Raw genomic sequence first — 22398 nt, 5'->3', positions numbered from 1 at the left:
ACCAGAGGTGTGGAAGGAGGGTGGGCTGGTTTGCCGTGTCAGAGTGGTCTCCTCAACACCTGTCTTCGTGCTGAGGTGTCTGCTTTCAGGCCCGGGCTGCTCAGATGGGAGCTGGGAGGCCTGGGGGGTAGCCCCAGTGCCTGGGTTGGGGACCAGTAAGATGGTGTGCCCCTGCCTGGCTGCCACCTGGCATGCTCAGACCCTGGTTGGGCAAACTGTGGCCATGGCCCAGAATGGGGCTCAGTCAAGTCCAGCGTCTCCCCCGAAAGGGGACAGGAGGGGGTTTGAGGGCAGAGCTCGCAGGCACTTGACCCCAGCAACTTTGGGACTGGGTTTAGACCAAAGATTTGGAATTCCAAAAGAAGAGAGAAAACAATGGAAATCATAAAGAGAACAGAAAAAGCTGAAGGCAACCTTGTAGGGGTATAGGACCTAAGTTTCCATCCTGAAAGGGCTCACCTGCCCTGCCCAGAGGAGACTCACCCTGGCCACCTCCCTGAGGAATTGTCAGGTACTGGTGATAGAGGACCGAAGGACCTCCAGAGAGACAGAACAATGTCCACACAGAGAATAAGAATCCAAATGGCTTCCAGCTTCTCAACGGCACAAGAGCTGGAAAGTGAGGTTGCAGAGCCATCTCAGTGATGCAAGAGTAGCCCAGAATTCCATACCCAGCGGGACTGCTCATCAAGAATAAAGACATCTGCAGAAGTGCCAGAGCTCAGCTCTACTGTCAGATTCCTTCTCAAGGTGCAATAGGAGATTGGACTTAACCAGGATGAGAGGAAGAGCTGGGAGGAGGGAGACTGCCAAGGGGGAAGTCAGGCCCTTCCTGCAGATGCCACACAATCTCCTGCCCACCTGCTCTTGGGCCTGTGTGTGCAAGGGCACGTGTATGCGTTTATGCGTGCCTGTGTGCGCAGGGCACATGTGTGTTTTGAAGCTCCCTTCCCAGGGTAGCTGGCGTCTGTAATCAGGAGTCCCACTCAGGGTGGGGTCAGTTGCCTGTGGTTCTGGTGGGGTATCAGAACCACAAGGACACACTCTATCTCTCATGGACACCAGGTGCCCTGATGAGAAAGCCCAGTGCCAGCAACTGGTGTCACTAGGCATGCCTGGGGCCTGCATGACATGGTGGAGACCCCCAGCCTTCTACAGAGCCTGTGAGACCTAGCTAGGCCTCTGACCTGCATCCCAGGGACCTGCAATCTCCCCTGGACTGTCCTGGGTATGGCTGGGTGGGAAGAGCCTGGGCCAAGGCCCCGGCAGGGTTTAGGGAACCTCAGTGCGGGGAGGTCAGGCCCTACAGAGCCCTGGACAAATCCCCAGCAGGTCCAGGCGCAAGAACTGTAGACACACGGGAGGGCACCGCCGCCAAGTTTGTCCCCTATCAGAGAGCCGTGCCCTTCTCCCCTAGGGCTTAGGACAACCCCGCTTGGCCCTCCGGTGCGAGACAAGGAACGCTTGCCGGGCCTGACAGCACCCTGCCCTCACACCTCACCCCTCCCCGCCGGAGGCGGACCCGGAGGCAGGACACTGGGGCGCTGGGAGCCGCTGGGAGCCCGCAGGCCGCGCAGAGCGTGAGCCTCCCCCGCGGCGGACAGCTGCCTCGGCAGCGTCAGCGGTGAGCTAAGCTCGGGCCCGCTTTCTGCGCGGTCCCCGGCCCCTGTGTCCCCCCCGTCCTCCGTCCCTCATTTTGCCACCCACCCCCCTCCGCCTCTATGGAGCAGCTGCTGCGCGCCGAGCTGCGTACCGCGACCCTGCGCGCCTTCGGGAGCCCCGGGGCCGGCTGCATCAGCGAGGGGCGCGCCTACGACACAGATGCCGGCCCCGTGTTTGTCAAGATCAGCCACAGGACGCTGGTGCGTGCCCCTCACCCATCCCATCCCACCCTACTCCTCCCCCACGGCCTGGGTCCGCCTCCGGAGCTGGAAGCAGAAGGGGCTGCGGGGAGGGGAGGGCTGGGGGAAGTGGGAGAGGGGAGGAGCGGGGCGAGGGGACCCGGGGCGCAGGGGAAGGGGGCGGTGTGGTCTGGTTCTGGGCCAACTCTGGCGTCATAGCCGCGGGGTCAGCTTGCGGACTTGCAGGGCTAGCACCAGCTGGGGGAGGAGGGCTCATGCGTTTTCTGCAGGATTCCACGGTTCTCTCTGCTGCGGGGTTAATTTACTCCCTTTTGCCTGGATGCACAGGCGTTTTAGGTGTCTGTTTTAATTTCCCTACCCATCAAACACGGAGGTGAGGCTTGGGGTCCTGAGCTGCTTCTGCCACTCCCCTGGGGCCCAGCTCTAGTCTGCATTCCCCTTAGCGGCTGGGTCCTCCTGGGCAGATGGAAAGAGGCAGGAGGGACCCTTGCCCGATCTTGAGGGCCAGGTCCCTGCTCTTCTACTCACAGGCCTTGCTTGTGTTTGGACCTGATTTCCATTGCCAGCCTAAAATATTGCTGTTACATATACTATCCATGTATATTTCCATAGATATATTCACAGGTGGAGAAAGTCAGTATGGCTGACTTTCTGTGTGTGCACCTACAGAAAGTGCCGAGGATGCCAAGGATGGCATTCCCTTGACTCTGGTGGGGGACTCCAGGGAGGCCCCAAGGGCCAAGCCCCTTTGAGATGCAGCAGTGGGTGGAGGGGCTGGCTGTGGAAGGGAGGAAATCCCAGGATGATCCCTCTAGTCTCCCTGCAGCACTGTCCAGGGTGGCCAGTGGGTTGGTGTTGGTCTGTTCCCCTGCTCCATTGGCGCTGGGAACTGTTCGAGTCTGGTTTCAGAACCCGAATAATTCAGTGCCACCTACCGGGAAGCGTTATTGGGTTCAAGGTTCACACTGGCCCTAGAACCTTCACAGCTGGCTCCTAAAAGCTCTTCCAGGCTGGGATCCCACTATTCACCCTTGAAACCTTCAGTGCTGGCACACAGTAGGTGCTCAATCAATACACGAGAACAGGGGACAGGTAAAGCCCTCAGGACGTAGGCAAGCTGAAGTCCAGGTGCGTGCTGCCCCTCTGTGTTTAGGAGCTCACCCTGGAGCATGACTGAGGGTCGCTGGACACCCCACTCCATGATTCTAGGTGTGGATTGGCAGTTAGGACGTCTTGCAGGTTCTCCCTTCAGGTACTTGAATTAAAAGATGAAATTCTTTTCTTATGTGGACATAGATGTTTTGGTCTTGTTCACGAGGGTTAATTCTATAGCCAGAGATAGTCACAAATCATATTATAACAAACACATTTTTAACCCAGGTGTAGTGTACCTGAAGTGAGAGTTCACCTAATTTAAAATTGGGATATTTGTACAAAATGTTTTAGAAGTAGGAAGACCCCTGGGTCCCGGTGAAGGCTGTTCTGCTTCCCTGGGGCGTGACTGTCTTCTTCCTGGGTGGGGTGGATGTCTCCTTCCAAGTCCCCAGGCCCTGCTGGGTGCTTGCCTCTGGGGACTGGCCCAGCTGACCCCCCCAGCCCCTGGCTTCCCATGCCCCAAGTGTGTGCCCCAGTCACATTCCCATGCTGCCCCTCATTTGCTGTAAGTGCCCCAGATATTGTGGGGGCAGGTAACCTGGAAGGGGACCCAGGCCCTACCCTGGATCCTCCACTAACCTGCACTCCAAGTTGCCCCACCAGTACCCCGTGGCACCCTGTGGCACCCCAGCACCCCCATGGTCTACCATGACCCCCCATGGCCTCCCAGCACCTCCCAGTATTCCCATAATACTCCCAGTACCCCAACAGGCCCCACGGTGTCTCCATGGTGCTCCCAGCACCCCCAGCACCCCGCCCCCCCACCATGGCCTGTGCTTCCTCCTCTCTCAGGGCAGGTGCTTGCTGCAGACATCAGCATCCTGTCCACCCCAAGCTCCCTGCGCCACCTCATCTTTGTAGCCCCGTCCTATCCGAAGGGGGCCACCTGCATCCTGCTCTCTGCGGGGCTGATGCCTTGCTCCCCAGTCAGTTTTCGGCATCCAGAGGTCCTGGGCACTTGTGATTCCTGGCTTCAGCCTGGCTGCAGAGCCACTGTTGGCTTCGGAGCTCACAGCCATGTTCTGGACGCAGGCCCGGCAGATGTTTGAGGGGGAGATGGCGAGCCTGGAGGCTCTTCGGAGCACTGGCCTGGTGCGGGTGCCTCAGCCCATCAAGGTGATTGACTTGCCTGGAGGTGGGGCTGCCTTTGTGATGGAGCATCTGAAGATGAAGGGCCTGAGCAGGTGAGAGACAGACAGAGAGTGTGCGTGTGTGTAGTGTGTGTGTGTATTTGAGAGAGAGAGACAGAGGGAGGGGGACCGAGGGACAGAGAGAGGGAGATGAGAGGCGGAGGGAACAGCCTCTTGCTGAGCTGCGCACATCACTCAGTGCAGGAGCAGAGGCAGGGCCAAGAGCCACACCTGCCTCCCTGTTGGAGACAGGAGCTCTTGCTTTCCACGCAGGGCCAGTCTGAGGCTAGTTTGGCTTCACAAAGCTGCACCAAATAAGCATGTTTGAACCATCTGTTACTCTGTTTTTAGTGAATACCAGTGCCTGTTCAGTATGGGCAGTGAGGTCCGATCTAGTAATTATCTAAAATCTAATTATTAATGTTATGCCATGCTAAGTCGCTTCAGTCATGTCTGACTCTGTGTGACCCTATGGACTACATAGCCTGCCAAGCTCCTCTGTCCATGGGATTCTCCAGGCAAGAATACTGGAGTGGGTTGCCATGCCCTCCTCCAGGGGATCTTCCCCACCCAGGGACGGCACCTGAGTCTCTTATGTCTCCCGCACTGGCAGGCGGGTTCTTTACCACTAGCGCCACCTGGGGAGCTCCAAAGTTATGTATGTCTATTGTTTAAAAAATGGTGGAAGAGGCAAACTCTTGAAAAGAAGACTAAAGGCATATGGCATCCCAGCGGCAGGGAGCAGTCACAGCTATGATGTGTGATTGTTGTTTTCTTTTTTGTGATTTATATTTGTTTTTACAAAAATTGGGACCTTTTTTTTTTTTTTTTCTTTTTTCAGTATTTGATCCTTAATTCCTGGTATTTCCATAGGCTTCAACAGAAGCCTACCCTTCTTGGGTGATTTTACACTATTTTGATGTTTTGGAGAAGATTATTGCCTACAGTTCATTTTTCACTTTTTAAAGAGCAGAGAGTTGTTTTTAAGGTATTTAAAACATTTCTCAAAATGGAACATGTTCCCTGGTTGTTGTTTCTTATTTCAATTGGCTGCATTTTCTTCTATCCTCAGTCAGGCATCAAAACTTGGAGACCAGATGGCAGATTTGCACCTTTACAACCAGAAGCTCAGGGAGAAGCTGAGGGAGGAGGAGAACAGAGTGGGTATGTTCAGAATGCTGTTGTGAACCCTTGACCTGGGTGCGTCTACCCTGGGTAGGTGCTTGGGGGGACATTTTAGTAATGGGTTGGGTTTCATGCCACCTGCTCATAGACTGCAGTGTGAAAAATGAGGTTGTTAAAAAAGAGTTTTGATGATAAGTTAGTAGAATTGGCTCATGACCCCTTTATACTCAGTCCTGTTGTCCAATGTGCTAGAGACAGGCATGTTCTGGCTGGTCTGTGTGTGGACCACGTCATCCCATGGTGACCTTAGCTGGTATCACATCCCTGAAAACTGGGCAGGCTTGGGTCCCAAGGCTGGATTGTTGTGGGGCTCAGGGACCTGGGAAGACGTGGCAGGTGGTGTGCCTCCACGATGTTCTTGGAGTACATCCTCAGCCACCCATATGCTAGCAGTGTAGTCCTGATGCTCTGCTGAGGTCTGACATTAAGAGAAAGATGAGCAGCTCTTTCTGTTAACAGGCCAGAGGGCTGAGGGTGCTGGGCCCCGGTATGTGGCCAAGTTCGGCTTCCACACAGTGACCTGCTGCGGCTTCATCCCGCAGGTGAGTGCCTGGCGAGGGTCCGCCTGCTTAGCTCCTGGCGCTCCGGTGCTGCTCATTCCACCCCTTGTGCGTAACAGAATTCCAGTTCCCTGGGCACCAGGAAGTCTACCTGATTCCTGAAAGCAGAGTGTGAGCTGGAAGAGTTGATGTTGAGGCTCACTGTGCTGAGCTCAGAGGAGGCGAGGAGCTGTGGGGCAGGTGGGAGAGCATTCCAAGTAGGGGAAACGGCAGGTGCAAAGGCTGTGGACAGAGGGCTGTTTTCCCAGGCGAGTCACTAGGAGCAAAACCCTTATGAAGCTAGAGGCAGATTTTGGGATCTCAGTCAAGGGCCAGCCCTCAGATCTGGGGTACCTAGAACTGTACCCTGTGGTTTACCAGGATTACTAAGACCCTATGAATCTCTGCTGAAGCCAGCTCCCCCGGGGGTTACATAGCCATCTGGGGCTAGTGACCGGCACAATAGTGGTTCCAGGCCAGTGTGTCCAAATGTGGCTTGTCCTGCTTCAGATGTTGAGTTTAAGAATGCAAGTCTACAAAGGCTCGTTTGACCTCATACATTGATTTTTCAAGAACTGAGGAATGAACTTGTACACAGAACCCCCATGTGTGAAGCTGGTGAGGATGGAGCTGGCCTGTTAGGGACACAGGCAGCCACAGAGCACGCCCATCAGAGTCTAGGATCAATGAACCAACTTAGGTTAGTTACAGTCTGGCTAGGAAGGGGTGGGAGACCTGGGAGGACCCCTGGTCCACCTCCTCGTGCGGTGACAAGATGGTACAGGACGTAGCATCCGATGGACACAGCCTGGAGGGTCCAGCCTGAAGTTTCAGGAAGCTTCCTACTCCTTGGGATGACTGAGTGGGCCCTAAGGGGCTTCAGCCATTGATGGGGCAACCCTGAATGATGGTACCCTGAGCTGAGCCCCCTTGGGACCACTGGCTTGGTCAGAGTACTGACACGGTTTCTTTGCTGCCATGTCCAACTCAGCTCCCTAGTTTCCATAGCAACCTCAGGAGGCAGGTTTTTACTGACTCATTTTATAGATGGGGAAAACGATGTGTGCAGAGAAGCCAGGCGGTATCTAGTCGTGCGGCTGGTAAGTAGAGGGGCCAGTGTTTGGCCCCTCTGACTTCAGAGCATAGACCCTGACCACCACACATGCTGGTCCTCTGTCCAGGTGAAGCCTGGGTCCTCCCACCAGCCATGAATCCAGGTGGCCCTGCCTTGGTAGCTCAGGGGAAGTTCATGTCTTTCTGTGGGTGAGGGGATCATGGCCCCTCTGTCCAGGGGGAGGGCTAGCCATGCCTGTCTCCAGCTCCAAACACAGTCTGTGTCTTTTACAACCTGGTCATCTAGGAGGAAGACCAATGCTGGGACATGATGGGCCTAGGCAGGAGATGGGGCAGGAGGGCATGCCATCCCTATGCCTTAGGCCGTTTGGGGAGGGAACTCCCGTTTTCTCTTGAGGTGCACCTAGCAAAGGGGATGAACCCAGGGGTTCAGCGACCACAACCCTTAGCACAGGATGCTGACCGGGGGTGCATGTTGTCTGGAAAGTTCTTCCCTTAAGGAATTTCATTAAGTAACCCTTTGTATAAAATAAGCTTTGCATCTTAAAAAAACTCTATTAAGGTATATAGCTGACATAAAATGAACTGCGCTTATTTAAAGTGTACAGATTGGTAAGTTTGGACATGTGTACACACCTGTGAACCACTAACCACAGTCAGGTCAGTGTGTCAAAAAGTGTCATCCCAAAATTGTCCCAGTGCCCTTTTGTAATGTCTTCCTCCTGCCCTTTCCTGCCCTGGCAACCACTGATCTGTTTTCTGTCACCATAGACTGGTTTGCATTTTGCGCAATTTAATGTAAATGAAATCACATGCTGTGCGCTGGCTTCTTTTACTCAGCACAGTCATTTCAGTATTCATCCATGTTGTTACACATGTCAAAAGTCCATTCCATTGTACAATAAACAACAGTCTGTTTATCCATTCACTGGTTGATGGATATCTGAGTTGTTTCCAAGTTTTGCTTTTACAAATAAAGCTGCTATGCACTTTTGTGTACAAGAATTTGTATGGACACATGCTTCCATTTATTTTGGGTGAATACCTAGGAGCCAATGACTAGGTCATATGTAGGTTCATATTTTGCTTTTTAAAAACATTTATCTCTTGTTTTGAGCTGTGCTGGGTCTTCATTGCTGTAGGGGCTACTCTAGTTGCAGTGTGCTGGCCCACGGGCTTAGTTGTTCCGCAGCATGTGGGACCTTCCTGGATCAGGGATCAAACCCATGTCTCCTGCACTGGCCGCCTGACTTATTAATTTTTTTTTACCACGGAGCCACCAGAGAAGCCCCATATTTAACTTTTTACGAAACTGTTGAAATATATTCCAAAGTGGTTCTATCATTTTACATTCGCACCCCTAGTGTAGAGAGTTCCAGGCCCTCTGCACCCTCAGACACTTGGTATTTTCCTTTATCTATAATTGTAGCCATCCTAGTGATTGTGAAGTGGTATCTCAGTGAAGTTCTATTTTCTCTAATGACTAAGGATGTGGAGCATCTATTCAGGTGCTTATTTGCTGTATATTAGGGACATAAATGTTTAGGATTCTTGTATCTTCCTCATTAGTTGACTCTCTTTCCATTGTGAAATGACTTTATAGTCAGTGTCTTTGCTCTGAAATCTACTTTGATATTAATATAGCCACTCCAGCTTTCTTTTAGCACAATTTATCTTTTCTATCCTTTTAACCTGTTTCTGTTTTTATGTATAAAGTGCATATCTTATTCACAGCTTATAACTGGGTCTTGCTTTATTTTTTCAACCTGTTGATCTGTCATTTAACTGGGGAGACCTGGGTTCGATCCTTGGGTTGGGAAGATCCCCTGGAGAAGGAAATGGCAACCCACTCCAGTATTCTTGCCTGGAGAATCCCATGGACGCAGGAGCCTGGTGGGCTACAGTCCACGGGGTCACAAAAAGTCGGACACGACTGAGCAACTTCACGTTCACATTCACACATAGACCATTCATGTTTAATGTAGTTATTGATATGGTTAGGTTTGGATCTGTCATCTTGTCATTCTTTTTTTTTTCATTTGTCTCATCTGTTCTTTGTTCCCCCTTTACGCTCTTCTGAATTAACCCTTTTTTAATGCTTTCATCTTGTCTCCCTTGTTGGCCAATGATAACATTTGCTGTGCTCTTTTAGTGTTTGCTCTAGGGTTTAGGCAGTTTCCACGCATAACTCTGTCCTACGACCACCAGCTGCAGCACCAGCCCCTTACTTTCCCTTGTCACTCAGGTGAACGAGTGGCAGGACGACTGGCCAACCTTCTTCACCCGGCACCGGCTCCAAGCACAGCTGGACCTCATTGAGAAGGATTATGCTGACCGAGAGGCACGAGAACTCTGGTCACAGCTACAGGTGGGCACAGCAGTTATCCTCTGGGAGAAGGGCTGTCCTCTTACGAGCCTTCAACACATTTGTGTGGGGCCCTCTGCTAGAACAGAGCCAGAGAGGGGACCGCTGAACCTGGAGCAGGGCTGGGCAAATCATGGACACATAAGTGTCCTGACTATGCAGGAACTGAGAAGGGGGTGGCCCCTGAGAGCACCTCTCACTTCCTGGGTCATCAGATACTTAACCTCAAACTTTGCTCACGTGAAATGTAGGTGTTTGACTTGTGATTGGTGGCACTTACTACTACTTTCTTGCCCACTCTTATGCTGTTCTTTCCACCAAGGCACAAATGTCTTAAGACCTTTTAGAGCAGGTGTGAACAGCAGGTGCCCCAGAGTGACTGGCTTCAAAACAGAACTCTCAAGATGTTAAAAACAGAACTCGCATATCAGTCCCTCATGAGCACGCATAAAAGAAATTTTATTGAACTCCTTACTGAAATAATCAGGCTACAAAAGAGGTGCAGATATGTATGTGCTATGAAATAAAAGAATAGCAGAGAAAGTTTGCTAAGTTACATACAAAAAAACTTCACTCAGATTCATATTCTACACGATGGTAAAACCATAACCTCCGAGGTTCTCTACTGTATGACAATCACTAATGTTGCCGAGCTTTTAGACCTAAATTAACAGTAAATACCAAGACAAAATTACATTCCCCTGGAGTCAGAGGATCTTTATCTCTGGGCTTAGTAGGCAGTGGTGGTTGGACCCTGAGTAAACACAAGGTCCTCTTTACCTTATTTCCAAGTATTGGATGAGGAGACTGTGGCTCCCAGGCCTGTGATAACTTATGTACCGTAATTATTTTCTTAGGTGAAGATTCCGGATTTGTTTTGTGGCCTGGAGATTGTCCCTGCCCTTCTTCATGGGGATCTATGGTCGGGAAATGTGGCAGAGGATGACAGCGGGCCCATTATTTATGACCCAGCCTCCTTCTATGGCCATTCTGAGTTTGAACTGGCAATTGCCTTGATGTTCGGGGGGTTTCCCAGGCCCTTCTTCACCGCCTACTACCAGAAGGTCCCCAAGGCTCCAGGGTTTGACAGGCGGCTGCTGCTCTATCAGCTCTTTAACTACCTGAACCACTGGAACCACTTCGGTAGGCAGTACAGGAGCCCATCCCTGGGCACCATGAGGAAGCTTCTCAAATAGCAGCCCACCTGTGTCCCCTGCCCAGCTGCTTGCCAAGGGACCAGGGTGGCTGCACCAAGGCAGTTTCAGGGACAAATAAAGCCCATGGGGGTGTCAGGGATGGAACTGTGTGTGTCTTAGTTTCACCTGCGTCTCTGTCCTCCATGCAGCTGGGTTAGTTTACTGGGGGCCCAGACCACCTGCAAGTTCTCTGCCAGGCTCATCATCTAGTCCAATCTAGGGGGAACATGGAGTTTGGATACTTTCATGACAATTGTACAGAAATTCACACAGATCTGGGGTTTGGTTAGATGGAAGTTGGTGTCACAGTCCCCGCCGTGGACTCAGGGCTCCTGTTTCTGGCTTAGGTAGAGTTGGGGACCATGGAATGGGCCCAGCTCTTGAGCAGTGGCTCTGAGGCTGTGTTCAAGTCCACCCTTACTGAGGTGGGCGGGTGGGAGAAAGCCCCCTTACCCTTCAGGTGCTGGAGCCACTGCCCCTCTCCCGTGCTCCATTTTGCAGTTGGTAGTTTTGGTCGACAAGGGGGCTGGCGGGAGTCTTGGGTAGCGGGTGTGCCCTGGTAGGTAGGTGTACGGGGTGTCCAGGGTGAGCGAGGTGTCACCGTGGAGGGGCGGGGCTTCTGGCCCCGCAGCCACCCAAGTGTGGGTCTCTGAAGACCAAGTCGCCCACATCAGCAATTATTTCGGGGCGTTACGAGCTCCCCGTCATCCCTTCTCTGTTAAGTACCTATCTCCCACTGCAGCCTGCGCACCTGTGGGCTGCTTTGTATTGTAGAAATATTCCCGACACCTGTCGGCGGTCACGAGGAAACAGCGCGCGTGCGCGGGGAAGGAGGCGCGGCCGGCCCGGAGCATTGTGCTCCGCCCCCGCCCCGCCCCTGTCCCCTGGGCCCTGCCCCCACCCGGGCTCGGCACGGCCTCCGCGTGCACTCTTTTGGTGGCCGGCGCGTTCCGTAGCGGGGGCTGGCGTGCAAGGTCGGAGTTCCTGGGGGCGGGGCTGGCGTTATTGCCGCCTTCTCAGCCTCAGGCGTCTTGAGCGTCCCGTGCCCAGCGCCGCGTTCCCCGTGTCCCACGCCCCGAGTCCCACTGCGCGCACGTCGCGCGAGGGCGTAGTCCGGCTTCCGAAGATGGCCCTGAGCGAGGAGCCGGGCGCGGGCGCCGCGGAGGACCCTGCGGAGGACCCGGTGGAGGATGCCGCGGAGGACGCGGCTCTGGCCTGTGGCGCCGCCCTCGAGTCATTCGGCGAGAGCGCAGAGACGCGGGAGCTGCTCGGCCGCCTGCCGGCGGTGCTAGCTGACCGCTCGGCCCGGGAGGGCGCCCTGGAGCGATTTCGGGGTGCGCACGGGTCGGAGGAGGGGAACAGCGTGCAGGGTGTGCAAGTCTCCTTTCCTGCGGCCCCAGACACGGGCGTGCCTAAGAAGGGGAGGGCAGTTGGCCTCCACCGTCACAAGGAGGGATGGTGGAGCTCCCCTGGGTGGGTCATTTCCCAGTCCTTGTCCCCACCCTGTCCTGGGACCACCGCAAAGCGCACTTCCTTCAAGACAGCTGTGTGAACGGGGCAGTGGGTGCAGGAGAGGCCCAACAGGCAGGAACCGGCGAGGGCCCCCACCCAGAGCCGCCTCCTCAGCGCCCGTGGCTCTGCCAAGACCATGCATGCAGCCCAGTGCGGTAGCGCTGCTCCGGGCAGCGCAAGATGCTTAGTCAGACCCTTGCCGTTGTCTATAACGGATAACTTACAAACGATTCCTTAAGATCCCGTGGTTAGATAACTGTGTAGGGTTTTGTGATTCAGTAAAACCGTCCTTGGGGACCTTTGTAGCTATAGAAATTTCTACATGATTTTGCCTTGGTGGACTTGTGATAACAATTCTTAACTTCAGGAAGGGCACTCACTTGAGCAACGCCTCCTTGAGTTCGAATCCTGCTCTGCCACTTGGGCTAGTTGCTTGATTGTGCCCGTTTCTCTGGCTGGCTGCTTGGGTTAGCACTGAAAATACCTCAGAACTGTCCTGAGGGTGAGGTGAAAATCCAGGGAGCAGTGAAAGCCGACTTTCCCATTCATGGGAAGTGGTCAGATGTGGAGGTGTGTGGCTCATGAGAACTGCCATAGGCCAGGTGGGCGTGGGATCTGATAGGAACGGTTCTAGCTGCTGGTAGGAGTAGAAACCAGGCTGCCTGGGATAAAGAAAGCCATAGTATGAGGGGGTTAGGAGGGCACATGGCTTGATGTGTGTGGCAGAGGGAGCATGGAAGGTGTTTGTCCTAATGAAGGGGAGAACTCAGCTTGGCTATCAGCAGGCAGTGAAGGAAGGAAGAAGTGAGGATCTGAGAGGAAGGTGCATTGAGCAGACAGAGAGCAGAGGCCGGGGTAGTGTGGCCCCGAGGAGGCGGGTGGCTGGGGGGCTCACTGCAGCTGGCCTGTGCTCTTGGGAGCTGCCTGGGAAGTCCGCATGGGAAAACTCAAGGGTTTCCAGGGTTCATGTTAAGTCTCACGTTTTTCTTTTTAGTAATAATGGACAAATATCAGGAGCAGCCTCACCTGTTGGACCCACACCTAGGTAAGAACAGAAGCTGAGGTTTTGATCATTTACAGATAATCATAAAGGCCTTGGAACATGTGTGTGTGCACGCACGTGCCTGCACACCAGCTGAGACTATCAGGATAAACTGCCCAGGTTGTTCTTGTTAGTGGGGCCAACAGTAGTAACACCTCCTCCTGGAAGTGAACTTGGGAAGGAGGAAGGTAGTGATAGTAACTTACGTTGAGGGAAACGGGGTGGTGGTTAGGGTCACCAGCCCTGGGGCTGGACTGCCTGGATTTATATCCCAGCTCTGCCGCTGAGCTGCTCTATGCCTGAGTTTCCTCACTTGTGATGTGGGATCATCAGTGCTGCCTGCCCGCCGGGCTGTGGAGATCTCAGATCACCAGAGAGGCACCAACAGTTAGCCTCAGTGTGCACACAGGTGCCTTTTAAAAAGTGAGCTGGTGCTGTGTGTGTTGATTTTTCTAAGTAACCAGCAGGTTTTGTGGAAGGTCAGCATTCTGAACTCTGTGCTGTCTTGGGCAGAATAAATGCATTTCATGCCTGTTTGGCTGCATGGGGATGGAGGGCATAGGTCCATAGTCTCTCATCCAGTTATGCCAAGTCCATGTCTGAGTTTCTTTCTCAGGAGCCTTTTTTGCCTTGGAAAGTTTCTGGAGCTTGGTATTTTAGGAGGGTATGACTCACTCTTGGCCTTTTTTGTTTGTTTGTTTTCTTAAGTGTTTTTATTAAATTTTTTTAAAAATGGAGGATAATTGCTTTATAAAGCTGTATTCGTTTCTGCTGTACACCAACATGAATTAGCCATAAGTGTATGCATCTATCCCTTTCCTCTTGAGCCTCTGTCTCACCTTGCCTCCCCCATTCCACCTCTCTAGGTCATCACAGAGTGCTGGGCTGGGTTCCCTGTATTACACAGCAGCATGCCCCTAGCTGTCTGTTTTACGCATGGTAGCATATATATGGAGAAGGCAATGGCACCCCACTCCAGTACTCTTGCCTGGAAAATCCCATGGGCGGAGGAGCCTGGTGGGCTGCCGTCTGTGGGGTTGCACAGAGTTGGACACGACTGAAGCGACTTAGCAGCAGCAACATATGTATCAGTGCTCCTGTCTAAATTCGTCCCACCCTCCCCTTCCCCCTCTGTGTCCACAATCCCATTCTCTTCTTATGTTAGGCATTAGCTGGACAATTTTACGCTAAAGACTTGAATCTTTTAGGGGGCTTTGCTTCTGGTGTGTTTTTGATCGCTTCTCTGCCCTGCCTTCTGGTGTGCCTGTGAACTGGGTATTGAATTTCTAGGAGTGATCCTGTGGGTCCCTAAGCTTTTTCCTTTATAGTCCTACTTTCAGATCTTTGTTTTTGCACATAGAAGCTGTTCTTGAATTATTTTTACAATCATTTTTACTTTCTAAGAGTGCTTGTCCCTGGTTGGGTGTATTTCACAGTTGTCTTACTGGTCAGGTTTTCCTCCCTGGGGAGCACATGCCTGGCTGCTGTGTCCCTCGGCCCCCCGTGGGGAGGGGAGTCCCATGGCCCCATGGGGAGGGTCCTGTAGTGGGCTTCCTAACCCAGAATTCCCTTTTGAGTCAGGCACCGAGGCTGGCTTCCAGCCCTAAGCCCTTCAGCCTACTGTCTTTGGGATACCTCTGTCCAGGAGAGCTTTGTGTCATGATGGAATGTTCTGGATCTGTGCTGTCTGTCTGGTAAGGTCACCACTAGGTACATGTGGCTGTTGAGCACTTGGAATATGGCTCGTACTGAATTTAATCTTATTTCATCTTATTTTTTGCTTTCTTCTTTGAATTTTAAAATTGATTAAAGTTAAAAAAAAACAAGCCCAGATGTGGCCAGTGGCTATAGGATTCTCCACTCTTGAGTAAGCCTTTAGTTTTCTGCCTGGATTGGCACAGGGCTGTGGTCTGGAGACCTTGGACCACTCCTCCTGTTTTCAGCCCCACCTCCGTTCTGTCCTGGGCTGTCCCTGGCACCTCAGGCCTCTGGCCTCAAGCTGTGGCACAGGAGCTGCTGCTGCGCTTTCCGTGGGTGGCTTGGGCATCATGCTGAAGTGTCTTGGCTGCTGTTTCTTCTCTTCCTTGTGGATTTTTTTCTCTGTTGATTTATCTCTGCTGGTCCCCAGGTTCTCCATTTTCCTCTGGGGTCAGGTTTTCCTTGTAATTTGATCTTTTCATCTTGCTGGTTCAGACCAAATGGATGCAGACAAGGGCTCCTCTGCTTCTGTTTTGTAGGTTGGAGCATTTTCATCTGGGCTTTTCCTGAACGGGATTCTGATAGGCAGCTCCTTGTGGGGCAGTATGACGAGTCGATGAACAGATTTTCTCTTAGAGCCGTTGGGTTGGTTGAGAATTCTCTATCACATTGAGGATGCTCCAGATGCCAGAATGAAGGCCTTTATCTGGGGCGCTCTTTTCTTCTCCGGAGAGCCCTTCATTTTCCTTAGGGGTTGGCTCAGAGCTTGGTTCCAGTGGAGTGTGTCTGGGGCTAATGATTGCAGGCCCTTCCCCACCTTGGGCTACACCATGCCTCCTGACTCTGGGCTCTCCTTGGTTCTGCATTTGGGCGTCTATAAAGTGGGCTTCTCTGCCTGTTTAATTTGGAGCTGGCTTTTCCTCAGAAGTCTTTACATCTGCTCTCTCCCATTCTTGCCATTGGTTAGGACTTTCCGTTTTGTGCAGCTGTGCTTTTATTTTACTGGCTCTTAGGAGAAAGAGGAAGCAGATGTGTGTGGACTCCTGCTTTGTCCAGTTTTGTACTCTTCCAAGTAGCCTAAACATCCATGCACCTCTGCACAATTTAGAGTTTCAGGAACTCTAAAAGTGGAAGTGCTGTGCTTCTGATTTGTTGTTCAGTCCCATCCGACTCTTTGTGACCCCCGTGGACTGAAGCACACCAGGCTTCCCTGTCCTTCATTGTCTCCTGGAGTTGGCTCAGACTCATGTCCATTGAGTCAGTGTTGCCATCCAACCATCTCATCCCCTTTGCCCCCTTTTCCTGCCTTCAGTCCTTCCCAGCATCAGGGTCTTTTCCAGTGAGTCAGCTCTTCACACCAGGTGGCCAGAGTATTGGAGCTTCAGTTTCAGCATCAGTCCTTCTAATGAATATTTCCTTTAGCATTAACTGGTTTGATCAGTCAGTTCGGGCTTTTGATACTTAACTTCAAATTCACCTTATGTTTTTATCAACAGTATATATCATTGCCAAGATGAGATTTGACTATTTGAAATCTTTACCAACGTAAAGTTAACCTATTAAAGGGGGTAAAGGCATCATGTGCTTTTATTTTGCATTTTGTTGTTTCCTAGTGAGGACGAATTTTTTTAACATTTATTGTTACATATGCACAATATTTTTCCCCTTTGTGAATTGCTCATTCATACTCATTTACTCTTAATGTATTTATCTTGTTCTAAATGATTTTTAATGCTTCAGTTTAATCATCACAATAGCCTGGTAATACTTATGGAAGGTGGTTATTTTTGAAACTTTGTGGGTGTAGCCAGTTAACAACTTGTGATAGTTTCAGGTGCCAGCAAGGCAGCCATATGTATAATGTATCCATTCTCCCCCAGTCTCCCCTCCCATCCAGGCTGCCACATAACATTGAACAGATTTCCCTGTGTTGTACAGTAGGTCCTTTTGATTATCCATTTATTTGGCTGTGTCAGGTCTTGGTTATAGCCCCTTAGGTCTTAACCCGCGTCTCCTGCTTTGCAAGGCAGATTCTTAAGCACTGGGCCACCAGGAAAGTCCTGGTTATCCATCTTAAGTATGGCAATATGTACATGTGGATGTCTCAAGCTCCCTAACTGTCCCTTCCCCCTACCCTTCCCTCCCTGCTAACAGTAAGTTCCTTTTCTAAGTCTGTGAGTCTATTTCTGTTTTGTAAATTATTTCATTTATATTATTTCTTTTTAGATTCCGCATATAAGGGATATCATATATTTGTTTCTCTGACTTCACTCAATGTGACAATCTCTAGGTCCATCCATATTTCAGCAAATGGCATTATTTTGTCCTTTTTTATTGTATGTCTAGTAACTTTTGAGTGAATGATTGACACTGTGATTTTTATGTTGGGTGGCTTTAAGGTTTTTGTCTTTAAAGAGTGAAGTTTAGCAGACAGTTTAGTTAATTGCATATCATGTATATCCTTTCAATCCTTTTTAAGCGTTGTTAAGGCAGATGTAGCTTTTTCTCTAGGTTTTCTCTAATTTAGTCTTACTACTAAGTAAAGAATTTTCTGGAATGTCTGCTGGTGGCTCTGGGTGTTCAACAAAGATTCTGCACTCTGCCCCGATGGAGTTTGAATGTCAGCCCTGTATGGGCTATGGGAGCTCTGCCTTAGAGCTTCCTGGCAGTTCTTACCCAGCCTAGTGGACTCTAGCCACTGTGCATGTGAAGATTCAGCCAGAGGTTTGAGGAGACCTTTCAGACTTCCAGAGCTCATTTTCTGCTTAGCTTCTTCTGGCATGTTGCCCTGCAAATTTCAGCTAAAGCAGCTTCTGCTCTGCTTGAGTCCCCCTTCTCTGCAGTGGGTTCTAAAAATTATTTTCTAGCGGACAGCTTGGGCAGCTGTAGAGTCCGGTTGGTTGGTTACAAGTCGCTGTCGTCCCAGTGCCTGAAAATACTGAGTTGTCCAAAAAGTTCATTTGTTTTTTTTCCATAAGTGGGCTCTAGTAGTGCTTGGTTGTCTTTAACTTCATTTGAAACAGTTCTGTTAGATTATATTGTGACAGCTGTCATGTCAGCATCCATTAAAAAAATTTTTTTATCAAAATTGGTGAGTTTTTATATAGCCATTTTAATAATGAAGATGGAAGAAAAACAACGTTTTTGGCAAAGTATGCTTTATTATTTCAAGAAAGGTACATGGTGGAGATAAAACAAAAGGTTTGGGCAGTGTATGGAGAAGGGACTGTGAATGATCTGTCAGAAATGGTTTGCAAAGCCCCATGCTGGAGATTTCTCACTGGACAGTGCTCTGTGGGCAGGTAGACCAGTTGAAGTTGATAGCAATCAAATTGAGACATTAATTGAGAACAGTCAGCGTTATACCATGCAGGAGACAGCCTACATAATCAGAATATCCAAATCAAGCGTTGAAAATCATTTGCACTTATTTTCTTATTAAATAATCTACAATGTTAAAAAAAAAATCATTTGTACCAGCTTGGTTATGTTATTGCTTTGTTTGGGTCCCACATAAGCTGCGAAAAAACTTTTTCTTGACCATATTTCTGCATGTGATGCTCTACTGAAACATCATGAAAGGGTTCTGTTTTTAAAAACAAATTGTGATGGGCAGTGAAGTGGATACTATACAGTAATGTGGAACAAAAGAGATTATGGGGCAAGTGAACTGAATGAACCACACGAAAGGCCGGTCTTCATCCAAAGGAGGTGATGCTGTATTTGTGGTGGGATTGGAAGGGAGTCCTCTCTTAATGAGCTTCTTCTGGAAAACCAAACAGTTAATTCTAACAAGTACTGCTCCCAGTTAGACCTACAGCAGCATTGGAAGAAAAGCATCTGGAATTAGTCAGCAGAAAACACATAATCTTCCATCAGGATAACACAAGGTTGCATGTTTCTTTGATGATCTGGCAAAAACCGTTAGAGCTTGGCTGTTCTAATGCATCCGCCATATTCAAGAGACACTGCACCTTTTTTTGGGGAAAAAAAAAAATTTATTTTTGACTTGTGCTGGGTCTCTGTTGCTGCGCAGGCTTTTCTCTAGGTGCAGAGCGTGGGCTTCTCATTTCAGTGGCTTCTGTTGCTGTGGGGCATGGGCTCTAGGGCACATGGGCTTCAGTAGTTGCGGATCTCGCTCGAGAGCACAGGCTCAGTAGTTGTGGCATACGGGTTAGCTACTCCGTGGATTGTGGGATCTTCCTGGATCAGAGATCGAACCTGTGTCTCCTGCATTGGCACTCAGATTCTTTACTGCTAAGCCACCAGGGAAGCCTCAACATTGCACCTTTGGATTTCTGTTTATTTCAAAGGTCTTTACTGAATTCTCCTGATGGAAAAGATTTCAAATTCCCTGGAAGGCTGTAAAAGGCACCTGGAACAGTTATTTGCTTAAAAAGATAAAAGAGTTTTGGGAAGATGAAATTATGAAGTTGCCTGAAACATGGCAAAATGTAGTGGAACAAAATGGTAAATATGTTATTTGATAAAATCCTTGGTGAAAATGAAAATATGTCTTTTATTTTTACTTGAAAACCAAAGGAACTTTTTGGCCGACCTGGTACAATTGTTGGGTTGTCTAATTGTTGGTGGTGGTAAGATCCATATCAGTTATTCCTTTATAACTGGAAGTGGAAATCCTTTTAATCCTTTTTTTCTGTCTTATTTGTTGTTTAGAGCCAGATTGTTCTAAACATAGTAGTTGTAGAGGTGTCTTCTGTAAAGCATGGTATTAGATATTGATTTAAGACAGAGTAATAATAAATAATATTTTCTCTACATTTTAAAAGCAGGAGTGAATGTTATGTTAATTCTAATTCCCTTTTGGAAACTGAAGATGAAACCTTTTCTTTTGCTCTGTTGATACTTGGATTAAAGAGATTTACTAATATTAAACTATTCTGATATATCTAAATAGCTCTTTTTTCTTTGGCATTTTGTTTTAATGTCATGTTGATGTTTAATTTAATAGCAAATGTTTTATGTTTGTTTTTCCCTAGAATGGATGTTGAACTTGTTGTTGGAATTTGTGCAAAACAAGACATCTCCTGCAGACCTTGTACATCTGGCTTTTAAATTTCTTTACATCATCTCCAAGGTAATATTTAGATAGCACATTGTAGCTGGCAAAACACTTTCTTGATAAACTTGGTCCAGAGGTACTTTCCAAAATGTAACCAGGAAAGATGTTTCTCACACAAAAGTTGTGGGTTTCATCGTTTCTCTTTTTACCATGTGCTGGGGATCAGTTGTTAGCGACCCAGGGGGTCCTTTGGCTGCAACAGCATTTTTCAGCATTGTTTTCATCATCTTGCACTTGAATGGATCAGCCATCAGCTAACCAGAAAGGGTGGGAGAGGGTATATGTACACATACATACATGTATATATATGTGGGTGAGAAAAGTTTCCTACGAGGAGAAGCCGAACAAACTTGGAAGCAGAAATGCTTCTCAGACATGAATGTGCAGATGGCTTTTTGGAGATCTCGTGGGATGCAGATTCCTAGTTAAGTGGGTCTGGGATGAGGCCTGATACTCTGCATTTTTGCAGGCTCCCAGGTGATATGTGTGCTGGCCTGTAGATGCACCATGGGAGAGACTCGGCCCTCCCGGCTGGGGTTTTGCCTCTGTGGGGCCTGCAGTGTGGCGGAGAGAGGCCTGCGTGCACACTGCTTGCCCTCGGTTGGTTGAATGTAGGGTCTCCTGAAGGTGTAGCGCCGCGTTTCACGGAAGCCTTAATGAATTTGGGACCTTTTGGGTTCTTGAGGACTTATTCCTGATAATCAAGGTAGAAGTAGAACTTGTTAGTTTGTAACATACCTGTATTTCTGATGAGCCAAGATTGGTTGGTCAAATTGGGACAGAACACATTTCTGAAATGATTCAAGAAGGAAAGGTGGCTTTCTTATTGTTTAGTCTTACTAAGTTGTATCACTGTAATATGTAATTTGATCGTTGGGTGGCATAGGTGGTGATTTTTGATAATAGAGAAATAATCTTGCTACTTTCTGTATTTTCTAGTTATTTAATTCAGGATCTTTTTATTTGATAGGTTCGAGGATATAAAACATTCCTTCGTTTATTTCCGCATGAAGTGGCTGATGTGCACCCTGTTTTAGACATGTTTACAAATCAGAATCCTAAAGACCATGAAGTAAGCGCCCCTTTCCTCTCCCCACTCCTTGCTGATTCCTTGGTTTGCCTGCTTCTACACTGGCAGGTTCCTTTCCTGTTTCCTTCAATTTTACCTTGTGTTATTTTATGCCATTCCTTCTTTTTCATTTGTTCCTTTGATTTTCTCTTAATGTATGTTGCTTTAAATTATTTTCTTTTCAAAATGCCCTTTATAAAGAAAACTATACCTGAATATAGTGTGATGATAACTATATTATTATCCAAAATTTTTTTAACTTAAAATAGAACTATGTTGGGGGTCCCCAAGACCACTCCAAGTTTAGTGATCCCCTAGGACCACTACAAGAATTGGCATCTAGTTATCCTCCTATGACTTACTCCAACAAAATCAGCAGAATGAGAAGGCATATGGGGTGAAGTCCAGAGGAAACCAGGCATCAGCTTCCAGTCTTCTCTCCATTGGGTCACCCAAGGCACTTGTGATTTCCCACAGCACCAAGCTGTGAGAACACATGAGGTGTCCAACAGGAATATCACAGGGGCCAGCACCCACGATTTCTAGGAGGCTGGTCATGTGGGTACTCTGCCAGGTACCTATGAAAACACGGAAGGCGAACAGGTGTTCAGCATAAGCCACATGGTGTGTGCCAGCGGTCTGAGCACAGAGTGAGCCTCATCAGTTAGGAGGCAGTGGGAATGTTCCCACAGGTCAGGCCCCCAGATGGCTGCCGATGGCCAGCCTTGCAGTTGTGTGTGCTGCAGAGGGCGCTTGGGCGCAGGACTCATTCAGAAGGGCACATGGGTTGTAACTTCAAACTCAGGAAATTGTCTTGCCGTTGTGTGTGGCCTGCTTTCCTCTGTTTCTCATGCCTCCGATAGGGAGTCTGGAGCCAAAGCGGAATCTTGTTTTGTTGACTCCTCTGTGGCAAGAAGTTGAGCATTTTTTTCTTTACTCTTAAGGCTTCTGTTTTTTTAATCTTTTACTCTGTTTTCCATTTTTCTTGACATGCTGATAGCACGCTGAAGGGTGCCAGGGATAAGAAGCCGTTGCACCGACATGTTGATGATTTTTGTTTGTTCGTTTTGCTGTTTCTCTTGCCTGCCAAGGTAGCAGCCAGGCTGCGTGCCAGAGGTCGTGTGGTAGAGCATTGTGTGTTTGCAGTCCTGGGTGGGCGCTGAGCGGGAGGGGCGGTGGGACCGCGTGGATGCCCTCCACACAGGAATCATTTCGCTCTGTCTCGGCCCCGTAGACCTGGGAGACCCGCTACATGCTGCTTCTCTGGCTCTCTGTGACCTGCCTGATCCCGTTTGATTTTTCCCGTCTCGACGGAAACCTCCTCTCTCAGCCTGGGCAAGAGCGAGTGTCCACCATGGACCGTATCCTCCAGGTAGCGGAGGTGAGTGTGGCCCTGCAGTAATGAGCCGCTGACCAGTGTCCTTTCTCGTGCCATCCTGCAGCTGGGGCTGAATAGGTACACTTGTGACGCTTGGATATTTCTTCCGC

The 22398-nt window shown here is 49.5% G+C and overlaps 2 protein-coding genes across 3 annotated transcripts in view; both read left to right on the top strand.

Annotated features, from left to right (window-relative positions):
* The first annotated feature begins 1586 nt into the window (after positions 1-1586).
* FN3K (fructosamine 3 kinase) lies at positions 1587-10584 on the top strand. 2 transcript variants are annotated; one of them, XM_068977167.1, is made up of 6 exons: positions 1587-1862; positions 4050-4201; positions 5220-5311; positions 5792-5874; positions 9191-9313; positions 10168-10584. In XM_068977167.1, exons 1-6 carry the CDS (start codon positions 1722-1724, stop codon positions 10504-10506), a joined length of 930 nt encoding a protein of 309 aa, XP_068833268.1. In that variant the 5' UTR covers positions 1587-1721; the 3' UTR covers positions 10507-10584. The 2 variants fall into 2 exon arrangements, with proteins under 2 accessions (XP_068833268.1, XP_068833269.1); XM_068977168.1 differs by having other exon boundaries at positions 5220-5315; positions 5799-5874.
* Positions 10585-11632: 1048 nt separating this feature from the next.
* TBCD (tubulin folding cofactor D) overlaps positions 11633-22398 on the top strand; it is a 139918-nt gene continuing 129152 nt past the window's right edge. Inside the window, exons 1-5 of the mRNA XM_068977499.1 lie at positions 11633-11840; positions 13013-13063; positions 19759-19856; positions 20812-20913; positions 22145-22291. Of these exons, the coding sequence (XP_068833600.1) occupies positions 11633-11840; positions 13013-13063; positions 19759-19856; positions 20812-20913; positions 22145-22291 (606 nt within the window). The remainder of the gene's footprint in view (positions 11841-13012; positions 13064-19758; positions 19857-20811; positions 20914-22144; positions 22292-22398) is intronic.

This window comes from Capricornis sumatraensis, chromosome 8 (genome assembly GCF_032405125.1).
Source record: "Capricornis sumatraensis isolate serow.1 chromosome 8, serow.2, whole genome shotgun sequence".
In the NCBI taxonomy this organism is placed as follows: domain Eukaryota; kingdom Metazoa; phylum Chordata; class Mammalia; order Artiodactyla; family Bovidae; genus Capricornis; species Capricornis sumatraensis.
Note: the sequence above shows the minus strand (reverse complement) of the source record. Positions and strands in the feature narration are given on the sequence as shown.

What these genes read in the sequence shown, in the direction of transcription:
- FN3K (XM_068977167.1), top strand. Translation starts at nt 1,722, where the DNA reads ATGGAGCAGCTGCTGCGCGCCGAGCTGCGTACCGCGACCCTGCGCGCC. An exon ending in GCTGCGGCTTCATCCCGCAG is followed by an intron (nt 5,875 to 9,190) that starts GTGAGTGCCTGG and finishes CTTGTCACTCAG; the next exon opens with GTGAACGAGTGGCAGGACGA. An exon ending in AACTCTGGTCACAGCTACAG is followed by an intron (nt 9,314 to 10,167) that starts GTGGGCACAGCA and finishes TTATTTTCTTAG; the next exon opens with GTGAAGATTCCGGATTTGTT.